The sequence below is a fragment of the Falco rusticolus genome, chromosome Z, assembly GCF_015220075.1.
Source record: "Falco rusticolus isolate bFalRus1 chromosome Z, bFalRus1.pri, whole genome shotgun sequence".
Taxonomy (NCBI): Eukaryota; Metazoa; Chordata; class Aves; order Falconiformes; family Falconidae; genus Falco; species Falco rusticolus.
In genome coordinates this window covers 71,058,084-71,070,439 of record NC_051210.1, presented here as the reverse complement: position 1 = coordinate 71,070,439, position 12,356 = coordinate 71,058,084, and the positions used below count along the sequence as shown (strand labels likewise).

Here is a 12,356-nt window from a genome sequence, read left to right as displayed (position 1 = left end):
AATCTGAAACTTTCCATAACTCTCCTGTAAGCAAGTTAGATTTGAAATTCTGAAAGACTTAAAGCCTTCAGGGGGATACAGCAAATATGTGAAAGGAGTGCATACAACTATTCATGTGTGGGGAATATCAGAAAATTAGGTCAGTTTTGAGAGATGCTGATATTTAAGTTTCCCATCTTAGTCAGAAGTACTCTATTTCACTCAAATACTTTTGAAGTGCAAAACATTCTCCAGATAACTACTGATAATACTACAGCTCCTAGATTTAATGTTTGTCTTTCGTTGGCAGGCCTAAAGGAATAAAAATTCAAAGTTCCTGAATAACCTTGACACCAGCATCCCATTGCTTTAGTAGAGTATCTAGCATCCTGAGATATATTACAAATATTTTACTGGTGATAATTAGTATTCTTTGTGTTCAAGAGAATTTAATCAGGACAGGGCTGCAGGGCTTTTTAAGCCCAGACAAAATATTCAGAATGCACATTTCTCTTTGGAAAAGCATTAGGTGGTGAAAGATGGGTTTTCAAAGCAGACATTTAGGGGCATATTGAGATTTTTAAATTGATTTGCCCATTCCATAAGGGAACTGTTTAAGGTAGCACTCTTTTCTTAATTAAGAAAAGCAGTGATTTGCTATGGCAAAGCATAGAAAACTAACGGCTTTTGCCATTGCAAAGGAGAAAAGAAGAATGATACATTTAAGATACTTTCAGTCTAATTTTTTCTAATTCAAGGAGATGAAAAAGGAAAGAAATTCCAGAGCTCATGAAAGTATTTTCACTAGCCAAAAGAGACCTCTTTATTTAACAGTTGGAAATATATTGGTAGGAAAAATGGCAATTTATAACAATGCAAACTAATAATCAAAAGTTTTGTCACAAAACTCATGAGAATGACAAATACGCATCTTTGATTTTGACATATTTATGAGAAAATGAATTCTGGAAGCTAGAGGTAAAAGACTTAGCTCTTGAAGTTCATATACATTTTTGTTGCTTTCAGGAAAGCCAGGTTTTTATCACAAGACGTTTTACCAACAAATACTACACAAAGAATTAAAAGGTCCTGCAATAATAATTAATAATTTAATGTGTGATTTTTACCTTTGTTTGCTGTAATTCACAGAATTCCTATCTTTATTTTTGTTTTAACAGTTCAAAACTAACTATGAAAAGAGAATGTTTAAAGTAGGTATTCCATCCAATGACACATCCACAGTGGCTTCCATAATAAGCAATGTGTCAGAAGCAATGGAAACCCTCACCCAGATGAAAGAGGAAATAGTTCCCGTTCCAGGTTCTGTAAATGGAGTGAATGCCCTTGGCTTGGTGGTCTTCTCAATAAGCTTTGGCCTGGTGATCGGAAGCATGAAGGAGCAAGGTCAGGCATTAAAAGACTTCTTTGATAGCCTCAATGAGGCTATCATGCGATTGGTAGCTCTAATCATGTGGTAAGTGCCCCTTTGATAAAATCCGTCTTAAGGTACTAACAATATTTTTTCATCACAGTCAGGTATCGGATAGCAAGAGTCTGTTTGGCAGGAAGTCAGACAATAGGTTCTTAACTACCTTGTAGCTTTTTTTCATAAACCAACACAAGAACTGTAATTCTGTATGTCAATAATCTGCCTGAACACACCTACTCTTTCAGTGTGTTTAGCTTTTGACATGAGAAAAATCAGGGTCTGTGGCAGACCTTGTTAAACATACAGAGCCATTCTATGTCTTCATAAAGATAGCAATCACAACAGTATGCTATCAAAGTTTCCTTATATCCTAATCTGCCTTCACTAAAGGAAACAGACAAACCTCTGCCATGATCTTATTTCTATGCAGCAAGACCTTGTTATTGTTAGTTTCCAACCAAACTGGTTCCTGCAGTTGCATAGCATATACACACATCCTTGCATTGTAGCTGCACTGCTTACACATACACATAATTTCCCTACTTTCTTTATTGTATTCAATAGATAAATAAATCCAATACCTTTTCACTGAAACGTTAGGTAGGAAGTCTTTTCAACAACGAAGATTTGTTATTTGTCAGGTAGAAGGGTAATTAGGAAATTATGTCTCGTTCCCTCCTTTACTGCAGAAAACAAACAAACAAATCAAGTCTAAAAGCATACCCAAGAGCACACACAGATACATTGCAATAGCAGATACAAAACTAACAGTATTTTTCCAATAATTCTATTCCTTCTGGAAGCATCTATACGAAACCAAAATCTTTCCTCCTTCTTTACAAGCATGATTAAGATGATAAAGCAGTGAATTATAATTGTTACATCTGAGAAATTTCTACATGGATTTGATGGCTTAAAGTGCAATTGAGATATTCTGGATAAATTTTATTCTATGGTAACTTAGTGTGAAAAAGCAAGTGGACATTTATAAAAATAAGGCAGTACCAAAAGCCCAGATGCAGCAGAATTATGTTAGTTTATGCTCAGTGATAGCCGTTTCTTCATCTGTAGCTGTGCTCACCAATAGGAAAAAGCAGATCACACCACCCTTGTGGCCGCCCCACAGTGCAGCTAACCTTTGTAAATGGTGGCTTCTTGCTAAAGTATCTATCCAGTGCTCCCTGTGCATTCCTTTCCAACAGCATGGGAAGCAGCACTGGTGAGATGATAGAACTGAGCACTTGTATAGTCTACAACTATGTCAGCTGAGCCTTCCTGCATACATACAGAATTATAACAGAATTGGCCAAATTAGCTTCTGAATGTCACCTGAATTCCAAAGGTAGCTCATCTACCTACATGTCTGAAAGGCATGCTGTACATCTTGAAACCCTTACCAGATCCTGAATCCAATGGAGCCTATCAGAAACATTTGCTGCTGTGGTTTAATCCAGGTTGAACAGTTAAGAATTAAAGAGTTAAACTGTTGAACTGCTTTTTAATAGTCACCTCTACAGTGAAATCCTACAGTCGTGCATGTGTATAAACACAAAAGGTATGAATGGAGGAGTGAATTTCTGTTTTCTTCAGTACAATACTGATTTGATTTCTTATTTTCAGGTATGCTCCACTTGGAATCCTCTTTTTGATTGCTGGAAAAATTGTTGAGATGGAAGATATGGGTGTGATCGGTGGTCAGCTGGCCATGTACACTGTAACAGTTATCATTGGTTTGCTAATTCATGCTGTCATTGTCCTACCTCTTCTCTACTTCCTGATCACCCGTAAGAACCCTTGGGTATTTATTGGAGGCTTAATCCAGGCATTAGTCACAGCTCTGGGAACATCTTCAAGGTATAATACAGTATCTTAAGGCCATACTGTTTTTATAATATTACTGGTTTGAGGAAAAAAAGATGCCTAATGTAGTTGGTTAGCTCTGTATTCAAGTATTCACTTGGACACTTTATTTCAGACCTGCTGCTCTCCGATAGAGATAATTATTATGTTGACTTGAACTCTATTTTCTATAAGAATCCCTGAACAGAGATTAAATGAGCCTGTTTGCTGATGCTGACTGAATGGCTGGAACACTTGTGATTTTGATTAGCCTCAGTGTTTGAGATTTTTAAGCAGTTTGTAGTGGCTTGCTGGTAAAGGATGCAGCTGGCAAAGGACATGCATGGCAAAATGGATCAGAAAACAACAAAGTTCAGTGGGGGTTCTGAGTGAGCTTGACAGCCCTTAGTTGCAGCTGACATTCTGTGCTCAAAATCCTGGTAGCCAGTGATTGATACACAACCTGCAACAGAAATGCCACTTTGGCTCTTTTTTGATGGCAGTCATAGGCATGTCATGTGAATAAAAAAAACTGTTTGCATCTATGGTGACAGGAAACATTATTGTAATAAAATATACATTTCTATACCATATGACCTTTCATAAAACACCTTTCATTTTAATAGATTTTAAAACTGTCTCATGAAGTCAGATGTTCTAGGTCAGGTATTCTATATTACTGAATACAAGTCCCTGGTGTTGGGAATTACTTCGAAGATCTGGATAAGAAGCTATTGTGAGCATTGATGTAGAATCTGGTTAAGTTTTCTACCATTGAAAAAGCTCCTGAGGACTTAAGAAAATCATGACAGTACATTAATTGGTAGAGAGAGATAATTATTAATTTCACATTTGACATATTGATATCAATCCTTGCAAATCTGTGAAACACCTAAAAGAGAATTTGATTAGCAATGGTTTTTAAAAGGATTTAATAAAACTAATGTCAGTCAACATGGTTTAAGAGAAAATAAAACAAAACTACAACTTCGGTGGGTAACAGTAACAGTGTTAAAAGGATGTGTTCCAGCTTCTGTAAGACATTGCACTTGGTGTGCTCGAGATTCTCAGCAAGAACCTGGTTTAATGCAAAAGAGCATAATATACTACAAGTGGATTTAAAAATTGCTTAAAGTTCAACTGTAGCTTGACCATCAGAAAAGAGTTTTTTTCTAGCACAATCCTCCACAGTTCTTTTTTACTTTACATTTTATAAGTAGCTAAGAATGAAGAGGTCACTGAGATAATCTGAATTGCTGGGTCTTGAAAAACCTCTTTACCTTGGTGTGATCAGATACAGAGATATATCCTTAAGAAGAGCAAGCCCAGGCAGCTCCTAGAGGCAGCCACCTTATCCTTCCTCCTGAGGCAGTGCCTCTGAAAGGGATCTTGGCATCCCGTGGGCCGACTGGGTACTCCTGTAGCACAGGAAGCCCAAATGTTCAGTTGCATTCATCTTCAAATGGAATTACAGTTTATATCTTATTTGGATCTAGCAGCAGGGGAACAAGAATAAGTGGTGTAGAGACCCTGGCTGGGACAGTTAAGTGTCTTCATAGCAGCTCATATGGTGCTGTGGTTTAGATTTGTGACCAAGACAACACTGACTGCAGGCTGGTGCTCTAGCTATTGAACAGTGAGTGCACAGAATTAGGGACTCCCCTGTTCCTCAGTCTGCCCAACAGTGAGTGCGCAATAGGTTGGGAGGACACACAACCAGGCATATGACCGAAAGTACACAAAGAGATGTTCTATGCCATATACATCATGCTTAGCAATAAAAAAGGTCAAAGAGGGGGTTTTAGGGAGGCTAGCCATCTTTTACTCAGAAACTGGCTGGGCATTGGTCTGCCTGTGGGAGGTGGTGAGCAATTGCCTTTGCATCATTTCTTTTGCTTTGTTTTCTTTCTCTATTCTTCCACTTATCCTTGATGCACTAATATTTTTTTTATATATATCTCAACCTCTGTGTTTTTATCCTTTTACTGTTCTCTTTGTCTTTGCCTGTCCCACTCAGGGTGCGGGGGCAAGTAAGCGAGTGGCTGTGTGGTGCTTAGCTGCCTATTGGTCTTAACCCACAAGTGGTAAAGTAATGTAACCGTCCAACAAAATGCCCAGCAAATAAAAAAAACCAAAACTTACTGTTTACTGAAGACCTGAATAGCTTATTTCGTATAACTTCAGGAAAACAATGTTTAGGGATGACTGAATCCTAACATAAAAAATGAGAAGTAGGAATTTTTAAATAGATTCCTCTGCCTAGCAGAAGAATCTCATATCAAAATACTGAAGTTAAGACACATTCAGACTAGGGACTATATAGAGAGTAGCAGTAATTAACCACTAGAAAAAGTTTCCAAGAGCATTAGGAGAATGTCCGTCATTAGAAGTCTTTAAGTTCAGCCTTTGCATGTTTAAAAAAAAATATTCTGGTAGATCACATAAAAATTAAGAAAAACAGAACAATCTCTCTTGTCATCACAATGCCTGACACTCTTTTCATTCCCTCTTTGTAGAATTTATATCATATATTACCTTCTTTCTTTCTGTTTCAGTTCTGCAACACTACCTGTTACATTTAAGTGTCTAGAAGAAATAAACGGAGTGGACAAACGAGTTACGAGATTTGTACTCCCAGTTGGTGCTACAATCAATATGGATGGAACTGCTTTATATGAGGCTTTGGCTGCAATTTTCATTGCACAGGTTAACAACTTTGATCTGAACTTTGGGCAGATTATCACAATCAGGTACAGAAGCCATTATTACCTACGTCTAATAACAGCACCTTTGTGTTGACTCCTTCTTGCTGTTATATGTGGGATTAAATGAAACCATCTAGTGCTAAACACAAGAACTGCTAACAGCAGATGAGTAACTGTAATGAATCACATCTTCTGCACAGAAGATGCCCCCCAGCATGTATTGTCCATTAGGTAAACCTTAAAAAAACCTGTAACATGACACACCTATCACTGCGCTTAGTAGAGTCAATAAGAACAGTTTTTAATGGCCTTTAAGTTTTCTTAAAGGCTCATGCAGCTGTTGGTAGCTACAGACTTACAATCAGTACCAGATACATGTACAAAGCAGCAGCATAAGAACATCGCAGTGCTGATTCTAGGAGAGATAGTGTTTTACTGGTCCTGATGTTTTCAGGGTACAAGCAGAGAAAGCTGTGTAAAGGGCACTAGCATCTTTTATTACACCAACAGACAGAGGTGGAGAAAACAGGTATGTTTTCAAGCACACAAGTCTTCATGTTTGAAATAGAACAGCAAACAACCCACTAAACAGCACTCAATGATAACTGATATGCATTAATTTTGCTATGTTACTCAAACAGTTCAAGAGGAAAGGGTGATGGGTACATGTGCAGAAGAAATACATGTCAGCAAGGAGAGAGAGGGACACTGCAGGACAGACACACTTGTATTTATCACTCTGGAACACTGACGGTACACATACGGTGGAACCAGGAATGTAGAAGATTTTCAAGCAGAAGTGCTTCTCTCCATAAAAACCACCAGCGTAATTCAATATTCATCAACAGAAGGCCTAACTGTCTTCACACTCTAGGGCAATAGTTCCTTGTTCATTAGTACTAGAGCTACTCCCTGCCAAACCACCTGACAAAATAAATTCTTCTCAAACCAGGTGTGAATATTTCTGTCAAGTTACTATCTTGACAGGGTTTCTGGCAGCTTTCTCTTTTCTGATGGCAGAACGCCAGCTGCTGGAGGACAGATACTTCATCTGGTGTGAAGTTACAGTGAGATGGATAGAGAACAAAAGTTCTTGCATTAGATCTGCCAGGACAAAATTACCTCCTCAACTTCTCTTTTAACATGTTCAAGCTTGTGGAGTGAGTTTGTTCAGTGGGTGTGGGCATGTAGCTATAATGCTTTTGTCTAGCCCTTAGCATCTAGTAGGGGATTTACACCTAACAAAATCCTGTTTCAAGGGTTCTGGATAAAGGTTTAGTGTAAACATTTTGAGTTAAGATCCATACCCCCCTGCAGCTATGCAGTGCTCAGGTAAGGGACAGGGATCATCTTTTTATGTACTCCTGAGCAAATGCTTTCTTGCTTCATATCTGTTTTTAATGTTTGCCAGGTGATAAGGGGAGTTTATTATGGAATGCAATTAATTGCTCTTCCCATCTCTGCACAGCATCACAGCTACAGCTGCCAGTATTGGGGCTGCAGGCATTCCTCAAGCTGGACTGGTCACCATGGTCATTGTGCTTACATCAGTAGGTTTGCCTACAGATGATATCACTCTTATCATTGCGGTGGACTGGTTCTTGTAAGTATTTTTGTGGAGTCACTAAAGGCTTAGACCATGTTTAGAAGTACAATAGCCAGGGACATTCTGGCAATACTGCAATCAGCAGTGTACTTTTGCTGTGGAAGACAGTTGGAAGGAAGTATTAAAAAGAATCACAATTTCTTGTGGTTAAGGCATTAGAGCAGATGGTGAGGGGTGTTAATGATGACTCCTCTTGCATGCAAAAGGGTTACTTAAAAATCTGAATCCTTAGAGTACTAAGAAAAATTTCAGATGCACTGTACAAAATTAGCAAATAATTGCTTTAGTCTTCTATTTTTGTAGGATGGCAATGAAAACCTTCCCATCAATCAGGCTCAGAGCTGGTTCAGATCCAACCCGGTTCTTTGCAGCCCTGCTGACTATCTAATCTAGGAAAGGTTTACATGTCACTCCATGGACAGAGAAATGAAAACCAGTTGTCTAATTCTTTTATCCAGCCATCAGATGTATTGCCCCTCAGTTTTTCCATTCCTCTGTCTGTGGAAAACTAACTGACACCTGTAGGTATATGGGGAAAATCAAAGGCAGGTTTCCTCTGACCTCTGTTTCGTCTAACACCTATCAGTTATAGTTTCTAGAAGCTTTTACCCTTCTGTTTTCCTAAGTGATCCCTGCAAGAAGCTGCCCATGTTGTTATCAGAACATAGTGTCTTCAAACGATTGTCTAGTCACATGCCCACAGACAGCCTTATATATGTGGACGCTTACTAAGTAACAGTGCCAGGCACTCCCCGCCAATCTGCCTCCTACCTCTTCTGGGCAAAGCCTTCTGAGAGGGCTGAGATGTAGTTTAATTTTCATTATTTCAGCACTATTCCACCCTAAATTAATGACCATAGGTCATGGTAAGGAGAGAAATGACCCTAACAAGGTAGATTCTCATTGGCTTACATGTTCATAGGATACCAACCCAAACCACCAAAGTACAAAAATGCCTCCAAGAAGCATCTGCCATATGCTCCCTTTGTTATCTTCATCACTCAGCTGTTTCTTGCTGTGAAGTTGCCAAGAGTATGAACGTGTTTGTGACTCCAAATCCTAGTGTATTTGTTAATCTCTGTAGAAGAAATAATGGCATTAGCAGTTCAGAGAAAGAAATATGTATAAAACAGCTGAATCATCTAGTAGCTGTTTAAAGGCCATTTTAACATCTAGTCTGCATGTTTCCCTGAACAAGTGAAATCAAGGCTAACTTACTATTTCTCCTTAGGGATCGTCTCCGTACCACTACCAATGTCTTGGGAGACTCCATTGGAGCAGGAATTGTTGAACATTTATCACGGCATGAGCTGAAGAACAGGGATGCTGAAATGGGTAATTCTGTGATAGAGGAGAATGAAATGAAGAAACCATACCAACTGATCTCACAAGAAAATGAGAGTGAGAAGCCAGTAGATAGTGAAACCAAGATGTAGGGTAGAGAAAGCATGAGTCCAACATTACAAGTGTGGAAAATACACACTTTTCCCAGCCTTTTGTATCTTAAAATCACAGAGTTCATTTATTCCTTGATTTCTCCCTTTATAGTAGCACTGGAAAGAATTAATTAGCAGTGATCGTGTTATATGTTGACTTCCCACTTAAAAATATTGACAGGCAACAACACTGGTCCTGCTAGACATGTGCTAACTGGGGATAAAAAAGAGAGATTGTCAATAGAATAAAAACAAAATTCAGTGTATATGTTACTCAGTCCTGTGAAACTTTTTTTTAACATGAACTGGAAAGTAAAAACAGACAACAGAGACCGAAACGGTTTTATTTTTTTAAATACTTGTTGCAAAATTCCTAACATCTAAACACACAAGCAATACTTCTAACTTGGTAACTGCATCCAGCTAAGTAAATTTACAGGATTTTTGCTTTTTTTATCTGATCTTTTTTTATCTGATTTTTTTCTCTAGTGTTATATCATTGTTAAAATAGTAACAAGACAATAAAAAGAAGGACATTAATCGAAAGGATAAAAAGAGGGAAGATATATAAATAAAAAATATACCCTAGATGAGCTCTTTTATCGGCTGAGTTGAAATATTTCTAAGAAAGTTATTTTATCTAGACACAGTTTTTCATATTAGCCTCAGCTGATCTTGACAAAAACTTAGCCTAGTCAGCTCCCACTGGCTTGCAAACATTTACATATATGTAGGTACCTCCAGTCTGGATTTTTCCCCTTAATTTCAACACCACAACTCAGTTGAACAATCTGTGTGTCTGTTCTTTAGAGCAAGGTCCTAGGCTGGGACCTCTGGGACAGAAAACATCTCATCTCATTTTGGAAAAAAAAACCCTATAGCATACTCTGGATACACTGGTTATCTACTTAATAAGCAATAATAGGAATAGAAGGCAGTGCCAGCCTTCTGCAGAAGGTGCAGAAGGGTGAGATGCTCAGATCCTAAAGGGACTGGATTCTAAATCTGAACCCCTGAGACCAACAGGAGGTTTTCTGATTGGAAACCTCCCAAATGCTTGGTCATCCCATTGATAAGTTATCAGAGCTGTTAGCTGGATTTACTTTTTTCCATCTGAAGAAGGCTCCCTATGTCAATGTGAAATTTTGAAATCCTGGTGTTTATCAGTAGCATCTCAAAAAGAAAAAATAACCCTTTAGAAAGCAAAACTAATGGGTGCTTTTTTACTTTTTACTAGGAAAAATATATAAATTGCAAAATAGTCAGTACTATAATAAACGTTGAAGTTTTAATTAGAAAGGATTTTAAATCGCAATATTGTAGGTTTCTTTCAGGGAAAAGATAAGAAAAGAATGAAAAAAGGGAGACAATGCACTTGTAATCTTGTGGCATTTTTTGTTAATTTCAAGATTATTCCCTGATGAAGCCCTTTTTTAGAAATATAAATTATGTAGTTTTTCCTTTTTGCCTTGTATTATTATAAAGGTTAAAGTGGAAGGTTTTATAATGCAGTTACAGTTGGGGGAATGAAAAAATACTAATCGACAGGCACGATAGTGTTGAGTGATCTTTTTTCTTAAAATGTTCAGTTTTCTTCTTTCTCTCTCCCTCTACCAAAAAATTCTGATGATGGAAATGAAGGATTCCCTTGCTATGCCCCAGTTACCTCTCAAAAAACATTCAATATGTTGTTTCTGTCACTAAAAGAACATAAATACTGTGTCCAAGTAACTGTAGTGAAAATGTTAGCATGCTGGGTGAAGGCAAATCTTTTCCCAGGCAAGACTTCTTTTAGGACTGAAAACTCCTGCCCATCTCCTCCAGCTGGGTAACCCAGACTGTATGAGCAGGAACTCTCCAGTGAATGAAGTGTGCAGGGTTTAACACAGAGCATTGAGCAATCAAACCAACAAAGCTCTAAACAGGTCTCTAAAAGAAAACAAATGTGGTTTGGGGGTTTTTCTAACAAAATGCCAATCTAGGATACAGACAGGCATTTTCTGATATGTATTTAGAGATATTTTTATATAGATACTGTATTCAGAATGTGTGTATAAACATTAACTGTAGAATTTATGGCATAACAATTTAATTTTTTGTTAAGATTCTGTTTGGAAATACATTGCAAAGACAATGTAAATGGCTGTCTTTCTATGACATCAGCTGAGAAAAATGAATTGTGTCACAAAGAATGTGATCTTTTTTTATACTAACTTTGTTCTTACAAAAATCAGGTATTATAGAAAGATTCCCTTCCCCATCCCTCACTGGTACTGCATTGTATGCATCCAGAGTGGATTGTGAAACATTACTTTGTAGATGTATTTTCAATAAAAATAGTTTTACATTACTGCTTTTTTCTGATTTAAAGTTTCTTTCAAAGGGTCTATAACAGAAGCTTCACACAAACTCAGAGTTCACAAACTTATAATATGGCATTTCAGGAACTGCAGGGCTTTGATATAGCAAGGCTTCCTCACTTCAAACCTCTGCTTACGGTTTCATGAACAAAAATAAACAAGTAGAAGGGGACAGGGAAGAACATTAAAAATTAAAAGAACCAATGTTTATCCTGTTCAAATTAAATTATATAAATTCATATTGATATCTGCAAAACACATTAAAAAATAAGTATTTACATTTTCAATGATTCAGCTACTGCAAAGCTGCCAGTTCATTTGGGATGTATAATTAGGTGGTGGAAAACACCCATTGACCGGGGTATTAGACAGTCATAACATTACAGCCAGCCTAGACAATCCCCTGCTTTTCTCATAGAAGTGGTTTGTGATGGGGTCAGAGTTCATTTGCCAACAACGTCAGCTAGCAGTTATCATCTAATGAAAGGGAATGTCTTGTCAGAAGGGCTGGGAAGGTATATAAAACACAAGCTGAACCACTTGCATCTGGAAAGTTGTGTTGGTTGGAGCAGATGGCGGCAGCAGGGAGAAATCCTGCTTTCCTGAACATACAATGACAAGCCACTGGACAATGACCTCTAGGAAATTTGTTTGTAGCATTTTGAGTGAAAACAATATATAATGCAACCAGTTTTGTAAAAAAACTTCAGAGAAGACATGGTGTTCTATACTACATAAGCATAGCTTTTCCCAGTTTTTTTCTAGTTATCTACACAGTCATTTACTCAATACGGGTAACAATCTTTGTGTTTCTAGAATTACTATGGTGATGGGAAAAGCTAAATAAGGAGCGTTAGTGCCTCACTTGGAGATATTACTGGCACAGTGGCCTTGCTTAGTCTTCTGTACCCCCATGCAGAACAAAGATCTCTGGTTATTCCATAATTTGTCAGCAGTGTTTTCATTTGGAAATCAGGGTACAAAACAGCCATGCCATCCTTG

At 37.8% G+C, this 12,356-nt stretch overlaps 1 protein-coding gene across 1 annotated transcript in view; it reads left to right on the top strand.

Moving 5' to 3' along the window:
* The window catches only part of SLC1A3 (solute carrier family 1 member 3), a 68,221-nt gene extending 56,877 nt beyond the window's left edge, over positions 1-11,344 (top strand). Inside the window, exons 6-10 of the mRNA XM_037372986.1 lie at positions 1,158-1,453; positions 3,029-3,262; positions 5,803-5,997; positions 7,421-7,555; positions 8,790-11,344. Of these exons, the coding sequence (XP_037228883.1) occupies positions 1,158-1,453; positions 3,029-3,262; positions 5,803-5,997; positions 7,421-7,555; positions 8,790-8,994 (1,065 nt within the window). The 3' untranslated portion in view covers positions 8,995-11,344. The remainder of the gene's footprint in view (positions 1-1,157; positions 1,454-3,028; positions 3,263-5,802; positions 5,998-7,420; positions 7,556-8,789) is intronic.
* Positions 11,345-12,356: the final 1,012 nt, after the last annotated feature.